The 14,619-nt window shown below is 40.1% G+C and overlaps 1 protein-coding gene across 2 annotated transcripts in view; it reads left to right on the forward strand.

The window, feature by feature from the left end:
* Window positions 1-14,610, forward strand: part of CIITA (class II major histocompatibility complex transactivator) — a 32,864-nt gene extending 18,254 nt beyond the window's left edge. For both annotated transcript variants that reach the window (XM_050980230.1, XM_050980231.1), the window contains exons 8-20: window positions 327-467; window positions 602-658; window positions 2,626-2,691; window positions 3,139-4,846; window positions 4,948-5,121; window positions 5,992-6,063; window positions 7,369-7,449; window positions 8,472-8,564; window positions 8,914-8,997; window positions 9,726-9,809; window positions 10,292-10,375; window positions 11,050-11,142; window positions 12,512-14,610. In XM_050980230.1, coding sequence (XP_050836187.1) covers window positions 327-467; window positions 602-658; window positions 2,626-2,691; window positions 3,139-4,846; window positions 4,948-5,121; window positions 5,992-6,063; window positions 7,369-7,449; window positions 8,472-8,564; window positions 8,914-8,997; window positions 9,726-9,809; window positions 10,292-10,375; window positions 11,050-11,122 — 2,717 coding nt within the window. In that variant the 3' untranslated portion in view covers window positions 11,123-11,142; window positions 12,512-14,610. The remainder of the gene's footprint in view (window positions 1-326; window positions 468-601; window positions 659-2,625; window positions 2,692-3,138; window positions 4,847-4,947; window positions 5,122-5,991; window positions 6,064-7,368; window positions 7,450-8,471; window positions 8,565-8,913; window positions 8,998-9,725; window positions 9,810-10,291; window positions 10,376-11,049; window positions 11,143-12,511) is intronic.
* Window positions 14,611-14,619: the final 9 nt, after the last annotated feature.

The raw sequence follows: 14,619 nt of genomic DNA on the forward strand, positions 1-14,619 counted from the left end.
TTTCTCTTCTCTGGATCTTTGAATTACAGACTTTGCCTTAAGCACTTTTCCTTATGATAATATAATTTCTCTTTAGACTATTGCAAACAGTGGCTGCTAAAAGCTGGGTAATCCCTTGTATTTCAAACTCATCATACCTTGTAAGAGTTCTTTTTTTAATGGATTCTGTGGACCTCCTGTGATCCAGTGAATTCTCCACTGGGAAGCTTTGCCTATAAGCTGCCAGAAAAGAAAAGTACTGTTAGAAAGCTTTTTCTCTCTCCTAAGTCTTTAGAAAATAGACCCCTTAAAAAACCAGAAAAATAATTATTCTGCACTCATTTCAGGATTGTCAGAACCTTTGACCTCAGAGTGCCTACCAGTCAGTGTAAAAGGGTATCAAGCGAATCCAGGCTTGGCAGGTCCTCCTAAGCAGATATTTAACTTTGTTCTTGAAAATGGCACATCTGATGTGGTAGTTTATCCAGGTAAGAGCAATAGCCTTTTATCCCCATAAAGAGACATAAAGTGCTAAAAAATCGATGCTGCCAACAGTAGCATTGATTAAATTCAGTTACTGATAGCTGTGATATGCTGAAAACTATGCTTTTTTTCTTGCTAGTGCTGGAATCTTCCATGGAAACATTCATGTCTCCAGATTTTCCAGTTAATTTATGTGGTAAGTAGAAAATTGGGATTTATATATGTACAGCACTTTAAACTGGGAGATATATCATATTGCTTCTACTCAAAGTCAGTTCTCCCATCCAAGCTTTACTCTTATTGACCTTAAAAAACCAAAAATGGATGGTATTTCCTTTTTTGTATTGATCACTGGCTGCTTAGTCTGCTCCAAAATGTACAGATAAGAGTTGTAGAGCTTCAGGTTCAGCAGCCAATCCCCTGTGTTTGCTATGACATCCAGTTTCTGGAAGAATTCAGGTTTAGTTAAGACAATGCAAAGCCCAGGGTGCTGGAGCACCCTCAGAAAGTGGGAGAAGATCTGATGCTGGCATGGCCTGAGCATCTGAAACGCTCAGTGCTGGCAGCCAGACTGCAGCCAGCTCCCATGGGAGCCCCAAAATCAACATGGTGATGACTTATGACTAAGCAATACTGAAACCTAATGCACAGAAAGGCTTATAATGAAATCAGAGCCTTGGTCAGAATTTAACAGTCCCACTTCAGGTAACAAACTTTCCTGAGACACTTTCCTTCTAGCCCTCAGAGGGCTGTTGGAACCCAGAGTTTGATATCAGTGTTGTTTCTGGTCCCTGTGGCCAGTGCAGGAGTTTGTTGCCCTCTGGTGGCTTCCACTACCCCAAAAGCAAAAGTATAACATGGAGATTAAGAGGCAAATATCCCTAGGTGTGGGGGAGTCTTTGTAAATTGTATTTACTTTTTATGTAAATAAACAATGCCAGTAATTCCAACTGATTTACTGCAGCACAATATATGTGCACCACAAGCCCTGGAATTCCAAATTCAGGAGCAGATAAATTAGCATGTAAGATGCCAAGCCAGTTTCTTTTTCTTTTTTAAACGTTCTTCACTCCTACCTGCTTTGAACAGTTTCCCATCTAAATGTCTCATTACAGATTTTTTTTCTGTTCTTCCATTCTGTTTTCTTAGTTAATAAAATAAACAATAAATAAAAAACAGATGCTTGCCCAACCCTTCTTTATTTCATATCTTTCTTACTGGAGGCCCGTGGTGCTTCCCTTTTAGAAGCAATTGTGAACTCAAACCATTCTGAAGGTTGCTGGCATGCAGGGTAGGAATTAATTTTCAGATCTCTGAAATGGTAAGATTTTTATTTCTTTTAGACCACATTCTATATCAAGATGACCAAGATGATATTCTGGTATGAAACACATTTGTGCATATTTAGGGAAATTAATCTGTTTTGGTTTAGGTAATTTTTTGTACATCTCTGCTGTGTGTGGTTACGAGACTCTGAGGTTGAGTTTGTTACAATTTAAATATAAACTCTATCAATTTAAATTCTGTCTTGCATCTGCAAAACTTTTTCTACCAAAAGTTTGGCAAAACTAATACTCTGCAAATACCAGTCTGTAGAAAATGTTCTCTCTGAAAAATTCCCAATTCCTTTGTGTAAAGGAAACACTGTTCACCTGACCCAACTGCAAAAGTATGCAGTAGTTTGAAAGCTAACAGGTGAAAAGAAAAAAAATTGGGCAGCAATAGGACTTTGTCAGGGAGGGTAATGGGTAAACACTGTTACCAACAGTCACTTCTCTGTGACATTCATCTTTAGTGCTTGGTTACAAGGTGTAGAATAACAAAAGGAAGCTATTGCTTTTGAAGACATGAATTTATGCAAAATACTGACATTTGAAAAGAACAGTGAATGTCACCTGGTAATGGTAAATCTGCTTCCCACAACTGTCAGAACAACTGTGGCCTTGTTTGATGCCATTCTGCCTCTAACAGTGCACATCAGCAGAATTCTACTTGTGGGAGAATTTTATTCATTTTCTTTGTAAAATGAACAAAGTATCTCTTACTCTGAATATGTTCTACAATGAACTTGGAAATTTGCATTAATCTTCTTGTTAAAATTAGTAAAGCTGAATCAGTAATCATCTAAGGGTCTTCGTCAAGTATATTGTTCTATTTCTCCAGATTTAGAGAAATTTCAAGAAGTTCAAGATTCCATAATCCCCTCTGAAGAACCTTTCAAAAGACCTGGTGAGTTTAGACCTCTTGAACTTAAACCTTCCAGTAGTTTTTGGAAAAAGATTCTGTGTTTCTTTCCATACAGAGACGCTCCTTGTAGGAATCATTCAACAATTTGTGAAGCTGTTCTGAGGGTCTGAGCACAATTCCTGGTTCCAAGATATTTGACTTGGCTTCCTGTAGATGTCTAGCTGTAGTACCTGCTTAGCAGCTCAGTGTACTTCAGTGGTTTTATCATCTGTACAGAGAGCTCTAAAATTGTTCAGTTCATGGATGTGAAAGTGTCTGTTGTGCCTGCACTTCTCAGCTGCAGTAGCATGGGGTAAATCCAGCCCTATGGGCTTTATGGGAATGCCTGTGCTTTCACCATATTGCAGTCAGGCACTTGAGTCACCATGAAACAGTGTTGTCATTTGTGGACTGGTTCCTTCAGTTTGTGTGTGCTCTTTATTTCTCTAGAGCAAGTGGAAACTTTCTGTTCATCCCTTAAGCATTATTTCCGAGACACGTGCAAATCTGTGACCATGGAGCGGGAAGTAAATCTGGATCACCTGTTCATTGATGGGACACTTGTTCAAAGTCAAACTGAAACCAAGACTGGAAAGAACAGTGCAAAAACAATGGAAAAGGAGCTAATAACCTTCAGCCTGCAAGAGAAGGAAAAGACAGCCATTGATAGAAGCCAAATATTTCAAATCCCACAGCGTAAAAACTTAGAGACTAAAGTGATTGTGGTGCTGGGAAAAGCAGGAATGGGCAAAAGCATTCTCGTTCAGAAGATCTGCCAGGACTGGTCCAATGGAGAGTTTTCTCAGTTTGAATTTGTATTTTGGTTTGACTGCAAACAAATAAGCTTGCCTGAGAAGCAATACAGCCTAAAGGAACTGCTGCTTGAATTTTTTGTAAAACCTCAAGAGGGAAGCAAAGAGATCTTTGAGTATATGTTGCAAAATCCTGATAAAGTCCTTCTGATTTTCGATGGTTTTAAAGGGCTGCATGATCATGAGAATTTTCCTCGTTGCTCAGCCAGCCAGCCTGAAAAGGATTTGTGCAGTATAAAGGAGCTGCTTTCAGGACTCATCCAGAAAAAGATACTCAATGGCTGTACTTTATTATTTACAGCAAGGCCAAAAGACAAACTGTACCAGTACCTGTCCAAAGTGGATAAGACTATTGAAATTGTGGGATTTTCCACTCAGCAGAGAGAATTATACATAACCAAATACTTTGAAGAATCACTCTACTGTGATTGTGCACTGAAATTAATCAAAGAGTGTGAGTACTTGTTCAGTCATTGTTACAGTCCTGTTATGTGTAGATTTGTTTGTTTTCTCTGTGAGACAGTGCTTGAAATGGGAGAGAAAAGTCTTCCTTCAACTCTTACTGGACTCTTCCTGAAATTTTTTCAGCAGAAGATAATGTTTATGCAAACAGATGTTACAACCCCACAAAATCAAGAGAATCTTGCTACCCTAGCTCGTGTAGCCTGGTGTCTTGGAGAAAAGCACCAAAGTGCCATGAAAAGTGATCTTATTCCTTCTAAGCAAGTTAAAGAGTTTGCTCTGAATTATGGGTTTTTCCTGCCATTTGCATTCCCCAGAAATTCAGATAGTGAAGAAGAGGAATTTGGCTGCACATTCTCTGATTTTGTCATTCAGAATTTCTTGTGTGCGCTTCACCTTTTGTTAGCAGAAGAGCTCAAGGATAAAAATATAACGAAGTACCTGTCTTTTCTATCCAAGAAGAAAAAACCTTATAACTGGTTAGATTTAATGCCTCGGTTTTTGGCTGGTTTGATGTTTCTCCAGGATGACCCCTACTTCTGCTCTCTTTCAAATGAGGATGAAAAACAATCAACCAAGAAGCAGAAGACACTCTTGAAATACATTAGAAGGCTGCAGATTAATACTCTCTGTCCAGAGAGATTGCTGGAGCTTTTATGTTGTGTTTATGAAACACAGAACAATTATCTTCTGCAGCATGTGGCCTTAAGACTCGAGCCAGAGTTGTCTTTTCTGGGGATGGTTCTTACACCACCTGACATCCATGTACTGCACTCTATTTTGAAAAGGTCAAGAAAAGAGTTTTCCTTGGATTTGCGGAGCAGCAGCATTGATGTGCAAGGGCTGCAAGCCTTGGTCAGCCTAAGGAATGTGACATCCTTCAGGTTGGTCACTCTCTGTACCCCATAGCACTGTGTGTAGATGACACTTGCATGCACCAACAGCAGTCACATCTGTTGGTTTTGCATGTTTTGTCTCTTCACAGGGCTTCCCTCAGTGACACAGTCAGGCTCTGGAAATCTTTAGAACAGAAAAAAGACTACAAACTGCTGAAAGCATCCACAGAGAAATTTGTGCTTGATCCCTTTAAGGCAAAGACAATGAAGGACATCAGTGACCTCTCTGACCTTGTAGAGACGCAGGAGAAGATGATTAATTGGTAGGATCATTTATGATCAAAACTCCTCTTATACCAACTGATACCAATAGCAGTTTATGAAAACAGGGTTTCACCACCAGTGCTGGACAATGGAGTTGTCTGCTTGTCCAGAGGAGAAGTAACTAAGGCAGTGCGAGCTCCTGGGTCATGTCAGGGGGTTCTCCCACCCCATGTGAGGTGGCTGTCATGGCAGGCACGAGCAATGACAGCACTGTGCAGAGCAGTCGCCAAAACTGCCACTGAAAAAGCCAGTTGTCATTCCTCTTTAATCTCTGAGTGTGCCCTTCTTCCAATTGCTTTCAGTTACAGAATTTGGGCTGATTCTTTCTCCATGTAGCACCTGGACATAAATGAAAGCCTGTTTTACATTGGTCCCAAATGGTCTGAGTCAGTCCTTTAGCCCAGGAGATAAAATCTTGTGTTACATGGTCTAGAAATCCTGTGCTCCATTCCTGCTGCTGATGTAGCTGGGGGTTTGGTTGCAATTAAAAACATGCAGAAATAAAATTCTGGTTTTTTGGGTTTTTTTTTTAATTAATGATGACTTCTCTTTTAACATGGGTGGAGTATTTCGATTAAAATATAAACAAAATAGTTTCATGTTTGACAGAAAATAGTTGATTTAGAAAAATGTATTTTCAAGTTTTATTGGCAAAGGAGCAAACAATTGCACTATGAAAGGCGATGATTGGATTGAAATATTACTCAGGTGAAGAAAGGTTGAAGCAGAAGTTATTCTGACATTTCCTAGTCCCTCAGTTAATGCAACAGTGGTTAATTTTCTGTAAATTTGCTAACAGATTATTTTTAAAGCACTATTTTGGCTGCTAAAATTTTTATAATACTCTGATTCTACTGTGATTTATTTAGTGTGCAAGAAGCATCTGGTTGCACCAGCTATGCAATTCCTGCCATCAGAAACCTCAGAAAACTCGAATTGGCGTAAGTGCTAAACTTCTACTGATTGAGGTGGTCCTTAAGGGGGAGTAATCAGGGGTGTTGGCTACAGCCATTGCGCTGATGTACAGTCAGCTTAAAGCATTAAGTAAACCCCATTTATTGCTATCTTGCTTTTCTCTGAACTAGATTTATTAGCCAAGATTCAAAGAACATTATTTCTGGCTCCTGCAGCAATACAGATCAGTAGGGCTCTACCAATTTTTTTGTTTGTTTGTTTTAGTGGAAGTTATCTGCTGACCACAAGGTACTGATCTTGTGCCACAGGGCATAAAATATTTTGACTGTGATCCAGCAATCTGGGAAATATTTTTCCCCCCCAGAAATGTTGAACTTTTCTGAGTCTTCTGACATAATTTTCTACCCTATCAGAGCTAAGGCCATGAGAGGATTACATCAGAGAATACCTCCCAAATAAATTATTTAGGACCCTTTTCCTGGAAGATGGAAGGTTGACTTGGTAACACTACTTTAAAAGTGAGGTTTTAGTAACACTTTTTTCCCCCAAAACTGTAAGCAGCCTCCAAGGCTATTCTATTGCTCCAAATATCTTGCCATAGCTTGTGAATTTGTTTGGGCAGAAACTGTAGCAGTGCAATGGAGAATTCTCATCAGGTGTTCTCACCTGTTTCCTGCTCTGTAAATCTAACCCAACCTGGCACAGCTGTGCTTCTGATTTTATGCTGCTTTCTCTTCTAATTTACTCTTCCTATTTGCCTTTATTTAAATTTTGTTTAAAATGCTAATCCTTTTAAAATAACTGAACTTGTTTTGATACCAAAGAAACTCCAAATAGGATATGAGAGACAAATGCTTGGAGCATGAATATAGAAGTGCAATTTATGCTTTAAGCTGCAGTAAAATGTTGATCTCAAGTTAGACTGAATTGTTATTAGCTGGGGGGAAATAACTTTGTTTCCATTTCTCAGTTATACTGAGATCGATATGTATTTTATCTCAAGATCAAACTTACAGTGAAAAACCTGAAAAAGATAGAGAACAGAAATACAGAATATAAAACAAGTGAGATAAATCTTGCAGAGAGAAACAAAAAGTGGCGAATGTCCCAGTGCTGCTGTGCAAGCTCTGTCCTGCCTGACCTTAGTTATGTTGGTCCTCATCTGGAGGCTTCACAGCAGAATTCCTGGGTTCAGGTGGTAGGGAATGGCTGCTTCTGAGGAGTGTAAACTAGCTTGCATTGGGGGCTGCAGGGAAAGAACTCAAAAATTCCTGAGTTTTGCTGCTTGTGAGCATGTGAAAAACCTGCGGCATGTCTGTATTTTCTTCCAGGCTGGGTCCAGCATGTGGCCTTCAGGGATTGCTAAAACTCGTGAAAATTCTTGCAGCATTTCCATCACTTCAGCATTTAGAGTGAGTTCTACTAAAGATTAACTTTGCTAACATTTCTCCTCAGCAGCCCTTGATGATGGAGAAGCTCTTGTACCCAAGAAACATTTTATTTGCCAACAAGACTCCTTGTTTGATGACCAAACTGACCAGCAGAAACATTCCCAAACTGTAACAGCAGTGTAAAAGCTGACACTCCCCATCCTCCCTTGAGACACCTGGTGTTGGTTTGTTCAGAACCCTCAGTCCCTTCCTGGGGTGTTCCTGGGTGGGTAAAGGTTCAGTACAGAGCCCCTGGGCCCCCCCCTTCCTGCCCCAACACTGACCAACTGCCTGCAGTGACTTCTGACTTCACTGGAGCTCCAGAACATCCATGACAAACCAACCCTCTCTTAGTTTTAAGCTTCTTTACTCTGGAAACAAATGTACCAGCAGTAGTCAGGGTTTGCATGGCACCTGTGGGGAGGTTCCTGGCTTGTGGGAGGGCCTTTGGCTTTACACAGCCCATTGGCCATTTGTCTGTATTCTAGCTGGCCTTTTCATATTTCAGGAAAGCAATAAAATATGAAATATATCAAATATATCCCAGCATTATCTGTCAGATTAGAAAGGGATCCAGTATCTGAGATTCCAGTGTCTGACTAGATATGAGGTAAACTTCATTTTTAATACTCCCTCTCTGGAGAAAGAGCAGTTTAGTCAAGAATTTACAGCCTCTGCTGGATTTTGTCAGTTCTGTATTTTTGTGTGCACGGGAAATCTCCTTTCCGCTTAGCTGGAGCACAGTTATTTCATAACTATTTTAATAATCTTGCATATCAAAAGAAATGGGTCAGGGCATTCAACTAGTAAAAAAAAATTCTTATGCTTTAAATTTGGGCAGCAGAAAGCTGCTTATTAGAGAAGCTGTAATTTGTGTGATGCTTCATGTTGATTGAGGCTACTGCAGAGAAGCTTTTCAAGATAGACAGAATGGTCTCTGAGGTGAATAGACCACAAAAATTTAGATTAAAAGGGAAGCTAATTCTCTCTTTGTCATCACACAGCCTTGATGCTCTGAGTGAAAATGGCATAGGAGATGAAGGAGCAAAGAGTCTATCTGAAGTCTTTCCATCCCTGACATCACTGGAAACATTAAAGTAAGTGCATTAAAGTAACATTAAAGTAAGGTTAACGGTTCAGGGAAATTTTCAGAACATATTAAACCTAGAGACTTAAGGGACTGTCTGTTAACAATTATGGGCAAAACTATCCCGTGGGCATGGAAGACCAATGAGCCTGTGAGATACTTAATCAGTACATTCATTAGACGAATAGATTAATCCTTCCTGACTTCTCTTCAAGGGCTCTATCTTGCCGTTTTCTCTGCATTTGGTATAAACAGACTGTCCAAATTATATTTTTTAAAAATTGAAAATTAATTTATCCCACATTGTAATAAATTAGAATAAATGTACTCGACTAACAAAGTGATCTCACTTACTGTAGTTTATCACAGAATAAAATAACAGACCTGGGTGCAGAGAGGCTCGCTGCAGCTCTCCCTTCCTTGTCCTCCTTAAAAACACTAAGGTGAGTAGTTGTATCCTGTTGAGTTGTTTTGAAAACATACCTTGCTCTCTCTGTCAGAAACTACTGAACAGGGAACAAAGAGGTAACACTGTGCAGCAGCCAAGCTTTTCACTTCATTTTTGCATGAAGTCTTCAGAAAGAAGAGGTGAAGAAGTATGACAGACATACAGAAGGATGTCTGGGAATAGAGCAAGGACTGGGCTGATGTTTAAATCCAGTCCATAATACCCACTTATGAATCATGCCCTGCACAGATGTGCACCACATCTGCTGCAAACCCAAAGCTGTCTGTGTTTGCTGATACAGGGACCATGGTCCATCCCAGTGCACTGGGATATCTGGCACAGGCCTGAGGGAAGCAGGGAATGTAAGAAACCCTGGTGTGCAGTTCTGGAGTAGTTTGGTGATGTGGAAGTTTTTTGAATGCTGTACTCCAAATCTTTAAGCTTGATTTTTTTGGGCAGATTTTTAATTTGATCTGTGTGGACAGAAATATTCTTAGTATCCATAGAATAGAATCTAGAGCTTTTTTGCTGTACCTGTGCTAGGTGAAGAAGGATGTGACCATTTGCCTTACTTGATACAGGAAATATGAATGTGTGTTTTAAACTTTACCTGCAAATGAGGATAAAATGAAAGTTAAGATGTACTTACCATATTTGAAAACCCTTGATCTGTGTACATTATCCATTATTCAATTGTGATACTTCTGGTTTGGTTTTTTGCAGCTTGTACAATAACAACATTTGTGATTTTGGAGCAGAAAATCTGGCAAAGGTTCTTCCTGCAATGACATCTTTAAGAGTGCTAGAGTGAGTATGAAATGTTTGAGATGGCCCAGGAAAGCTTAGTTCATTGGAGACTGAAAATACAAATGTTCCATGGTTGGTTTTAGAGCAGCCAAAAACTGAGGAAGATTTTGGGAAAATTTCACAGGGGAAATGTTCTTCTGCAGAGTCCAGACAGTCAGTGATTAGAAAGGATTAAGGAACAGTTCACCATAAACCCAGAAATACTGGTATTAAGGTGGGAGAACAGGCTCATGGGGGAGCTAGAGAATGACCTCAGGAACATGGAAAAAGGAATCTCTCAGATGAATTAACATAATGAAGTTCCATTCAACCTTCTGAGTATATTATTACAGGTTTTTTGAATATAGACAATCCATTTTGGGATTTTTCCTTTTTCTTTCTTATCCCCTCTGCAGATTAACCTATATAGTATTTTTTATTTTGAATAAAATGTTTCATTACACCATTTGATTTGGATTAACAAAGTTGTTTTTATTCCTCAGTGTTCAGTATAACAAAATAACTGGTGTTGGAGCCCAGCAGCTGACTGACAGCCTACGAAAATGTCCCCATATGAAGAACCTGGTGTAAGTCTCTTGACAGGCTGTTTGCTGTACCTTCATCCTGTAAAACTGGGTTAGCAATCATGCTAAAGCTGCCTTCTGTGTTTGTCAGATTTAAAAGAGGCACAAACGAAGACATCAGCAAAATACAAAAGCAGAGATGTTAAAAAATGTCTCTGGTTTCAGCTGCATTAGTTCCAGTGGTCCCATTCAACTGAGCTTGTCTTGAGTGAAACAGTTTTCACTGAGCCTCCCTATGTTAATTTTCTACCCTCCCAGAGAACCAGACCTACTCTGTGCTGCACCACTTGTGTTTGAGGGATAAACAATGAGCAGCCATTATTAGAGGTTAAATAGACTGAAGCTACCAGTACACATTCAGAGCAAGGGAGTTTGATGGAAGGTTAAAAAATGTTACAGAGACAGCAGTGCAGTTGTGTCCTGTAACCAGAGTCAACAATATTGTGGAGTACTGAAGTGCTTTTTTCTAAGTCGAAATGCATTTTCCCTTGCTCCATAGCTTACATACTTTCATAGCGTGATAGTCAAAAGGAAGGACAACTTAAAAAAAAAAAAACAACCACAACCCAACAGTAACAACAACCAAAAAAAGGCACAAACACATCAAGCACACCAAAAGAAGGTAAAACAAACTACACTTCTTAAAATCTCTTTCCTTTCTGAATTTGCCCTTACAGGATGTGGAATCCCACCATTCCCTATGGAGTTCTTGAACACCTTCACCAGCTGGACTCCAGGATCAGTGTGTAGATTTAGAGGATTCCAGAAAGGTAAGAAACCTTGGCTCCCTGAGACAACCAGGTTTGTTTCTGTGGGAGCTGTTGATTCCAGGCTCACTGGCAGCAGGCACGGTAACAGCATCCAAGTGTCCAGGGGCAAGTTTGGAGATGGTGCCCTAGAGTGCACCAGTCAGTGTCACATCAGGCCCCCTTTCCCTGCACTCACCTTGCACCCCCACCTCCCTGGACCTGCACTAGCAGACTGCAAGTGCTTTATTAAGAAAAATGGACCTCTAGAACTCCCAGTCCAGCCCAGTTCAGTGACTGGCAGCTGCCCTGCTTACCTTCTCATTTCTGTTGGGGAAAACTAAAGCTCTGTGTGCTTCTCATGTTTAATAGATGAGTTCTGTACTCCTCAGAACTTGTTTTGTGTTGACTTTTAGTAAGTCCTTTCACTTTTCCTTTGTTGAATACAAATCCTCAACAGCTGCTTGTCTGACTGTGCAGCTGTACCTGTACTGTACTCAGAGCAAAACACTCCCTCCTACATTCCTTGTTCTCAGTGTCATTGTGTGGTTTAGACACTGGCAGCCTCTTTTACTTCATTGCCTGCACAGTTTCCAGGATCCTTGAAGTAATTGCATTTGAAGAATTTAATAAGTTTGTCAATGATTACCAGGATCTGATGCCTTGATGGTCCTGGACTGAAGGAGCTGCAGCCAGCACGGGATGCTGGGGAGTTTGTGTAGGATTTCTGTTCCCAGTTTTCTGCTATGTGCTTCCTCTTGCTCTTAAAAAATATATTATGCATGTTGCATCAGTTACATGATCCTAGTGAAGAATGAGATGCCAGAGTCAAGCCAGATATCAGATGTCCTCCAGCTTTCTTTAGAAGGCCAGGAAGCCAACTGCAGTCTGATCACCAGCTGCAGAGCCATGCTTTGAATGGGCCTGGCCATGGGCTGGCTGCATGGATCACACAGTGAGCCAAGCTTGTGCATGACTCCTGCTCTCAGGGCAGCAATCTCCAGATGTAGACTGGGCTGTCTGTATGGCACTGACCTGGCTACAGTTGTGGAAGGTTCAGGTGCCACAGCAGCTTCACAGACCAGCTTTTTACAGCAGCAGTGAAAAATTGTGGTGCTCCTTACTAGCCTACAGTCAGCTAAATCTTTGTCCTGTTGAACAACCCTACCATCCTGAGAAGGGAGACACTAGGGATATGATCACTGTGAGGAAACCTGCATTAGCTCTGAGGATAAATAGCAGCAGGAACTCTGGGTCCTCTCTCCCAGCCTTGAACCATTCATCAGCCACTGTTGTCTGTTTACAGAGCTCATTAAATCCATGATTTTTGTAATCCTAATGCAGGTTAATCTGATGGGTGTACATCTAATGCTCTGTTTTCATCATTTCACAGGTGTCATAAAGAAGAGGGGAGGGTGTCCTCTGTGCTTTCCTGTCTTCTTGCTGCTTTATGAATCGGTGTTCTCATGTTTGTTGCAAAAAAATCACATTTCAGTTCCTAAGCAATGCTTAAATTGGGTGAATTATAGAGTTTTAAAATGCTGTTCAAAGACCCAACTGTATTTCTACTTAAGTAGTAAAAGTTAAGCAACATCAAAGATAAAAGAGCATCTGGATACTGTGACTGCCATTAAAGGAGACCAAGAACCACAAGGATGTTGTGAGTATAAAATTCCAAGTCATCAAAGAGCAAACTAAAAGCTGCTCAACCTGCAACATCTGAAGCACTGAAAGATCAAATCTGATTGTTTATTTCATGGTGCCAGTGGTAACTGCCATCAAATTTGCTCTGATGATTACTTCCAAAGCTCAGTATTAGAGATTTCACCTGACTGTATGGACTGATTGGAAGCACTAGGGTGAGGAGGTGAGGAGCATAAAAGAGAGTCATCAGCCCTAGAAAATTCTGATAAGATTATCCACACAATCTAGAAGTTGCTCTTTTCTTCATAATAATCAGGGTTGCCTTGAGGGATAGAAATATATCTTCTATGACTTGTTACAGAAACCTTCAAAAAGATTGGGGAAAAAAAAAAGAGGTAATGAGAAGAAAGGAATTGAAAGTGAAAAGCTGTGAAGGATTCTTCTAACATTATTGCAGAAATCCAAATAGATAAAAATAGCTAGCTTATTGCACACAAATCCTCAATCTTTGAAGGTTTTTACTTTGTCTCGAATGAGAACTCTGAATTCATATACCTGGATTGGTATTTAATTTCTTAAATGCAGCTGGCAGCATAAATGTTTACAAGCACCAGTTTTATACTTGACAGTGATATCACTACTGTGTGTGGTTTATGTGGCCTTCTGGTTCAGAGTTATGAGTAACCAGGCAATCAGACAAAAGCACATCTCAAAGCACTCTCATGTCCATGCTGCTGGTCTCAGTCCTATGTAGCCCAAATATTCATCCAGCTTACTGCAACAGCAAACCATTTGTCTCTTATATTCTTTTATTTCTGCTCTGTAAACATGAAGAGAACTTAAAATTGTGCAGAGGCAATTGTCAGGTCAGGAGCACCATTCTGGCTTCCCATCCACATACAGACTGAGACTGAACAACAAAAAGGGATGGAAAAAGCTAGGAATGCTCAAAATGCTACAAATTCGGCAGTCTTTACTACAGTTAGCTCAGGGTTAGTTCAACAACCTCTTTGAAATCTCTTCTGCTAGGAAGCACTGACAATACTGACCCAAGGATCTGTGCAAACTAGAATCTCTCAGCTAACCTCTCAAATACTCTGTTTCTTGATCTTTAAAAATCCACAGATTTAAACAGTTCAAAAGCACAACATTCATTTTCTTTCCAGCAAGTTCTACTCCTCTGCTTAAGTTTCAGTGCCTGCAGAATCTTGACAGTAGGGATGTGAACAACTTAAAGAGAGTGGACAAGTTAAAGAAAGAAGGGAGAAAGGAAGGTCTGTTTGTTGTTTCTGAGAGCAGGGAATCAGACATAATGAGCAAAGAAACAGAGAGAGCAAGGAGGAAAAACTCTGTGGAGAATATGATTATAATTAGAATTTTTCTTAACTGCATGGTTCTTCTCTGTAGCCAAACTATGGCCAGAGCCATGGGTAAAAAATCTTATTTATCCTCTCCTCTTGGAGCTGCTTGAATGGGAGGTAGTTTGAGGCAAATGTGGTGTGATATTCCCATCAGCCTGTGGCACTCCAGCCATGCACATCCATGGTGAGCCCTTGTCTTGACCTCTCCTAGCTAAGCTTTGGATGACAAATGCACCTTTAGGGATATATTCTGCAGCTGCACTTTACCATGACTGAGTCTGAGAATGTGCTAAATATTCCACAGGCAGCTGAATGTTACAGAATGCTGTCTGGACTACTGAAATCATGTTGGGTGTACTGCTGTTCTCTGAGTTAGTGGGAATGTATGTTTATAATGTACAGATTGTAAATTTTGGTACAGTGTTTTGGTTGTCTTTACACATTTTTTTTAAAGTATTAATAAAAGTAACTATTCTGTTTAACAGTACCTTCTAGT

The sequence above is a fragment of the Serinus canaria genome, chromosome 14 (genome assembly GCF_022539315.1).
Source record: "Serinus canaria isolate serCan28SL12 chromosome 14, serCan2020, whole genome shotgun sequence".
Classification (NCBI taxonomy): domain Eukaryota; kingdom Metazoa; phylum Chordata; class Aves; order Passeriformes; family Fringillidae; genus Serinus; species Serinus canaria.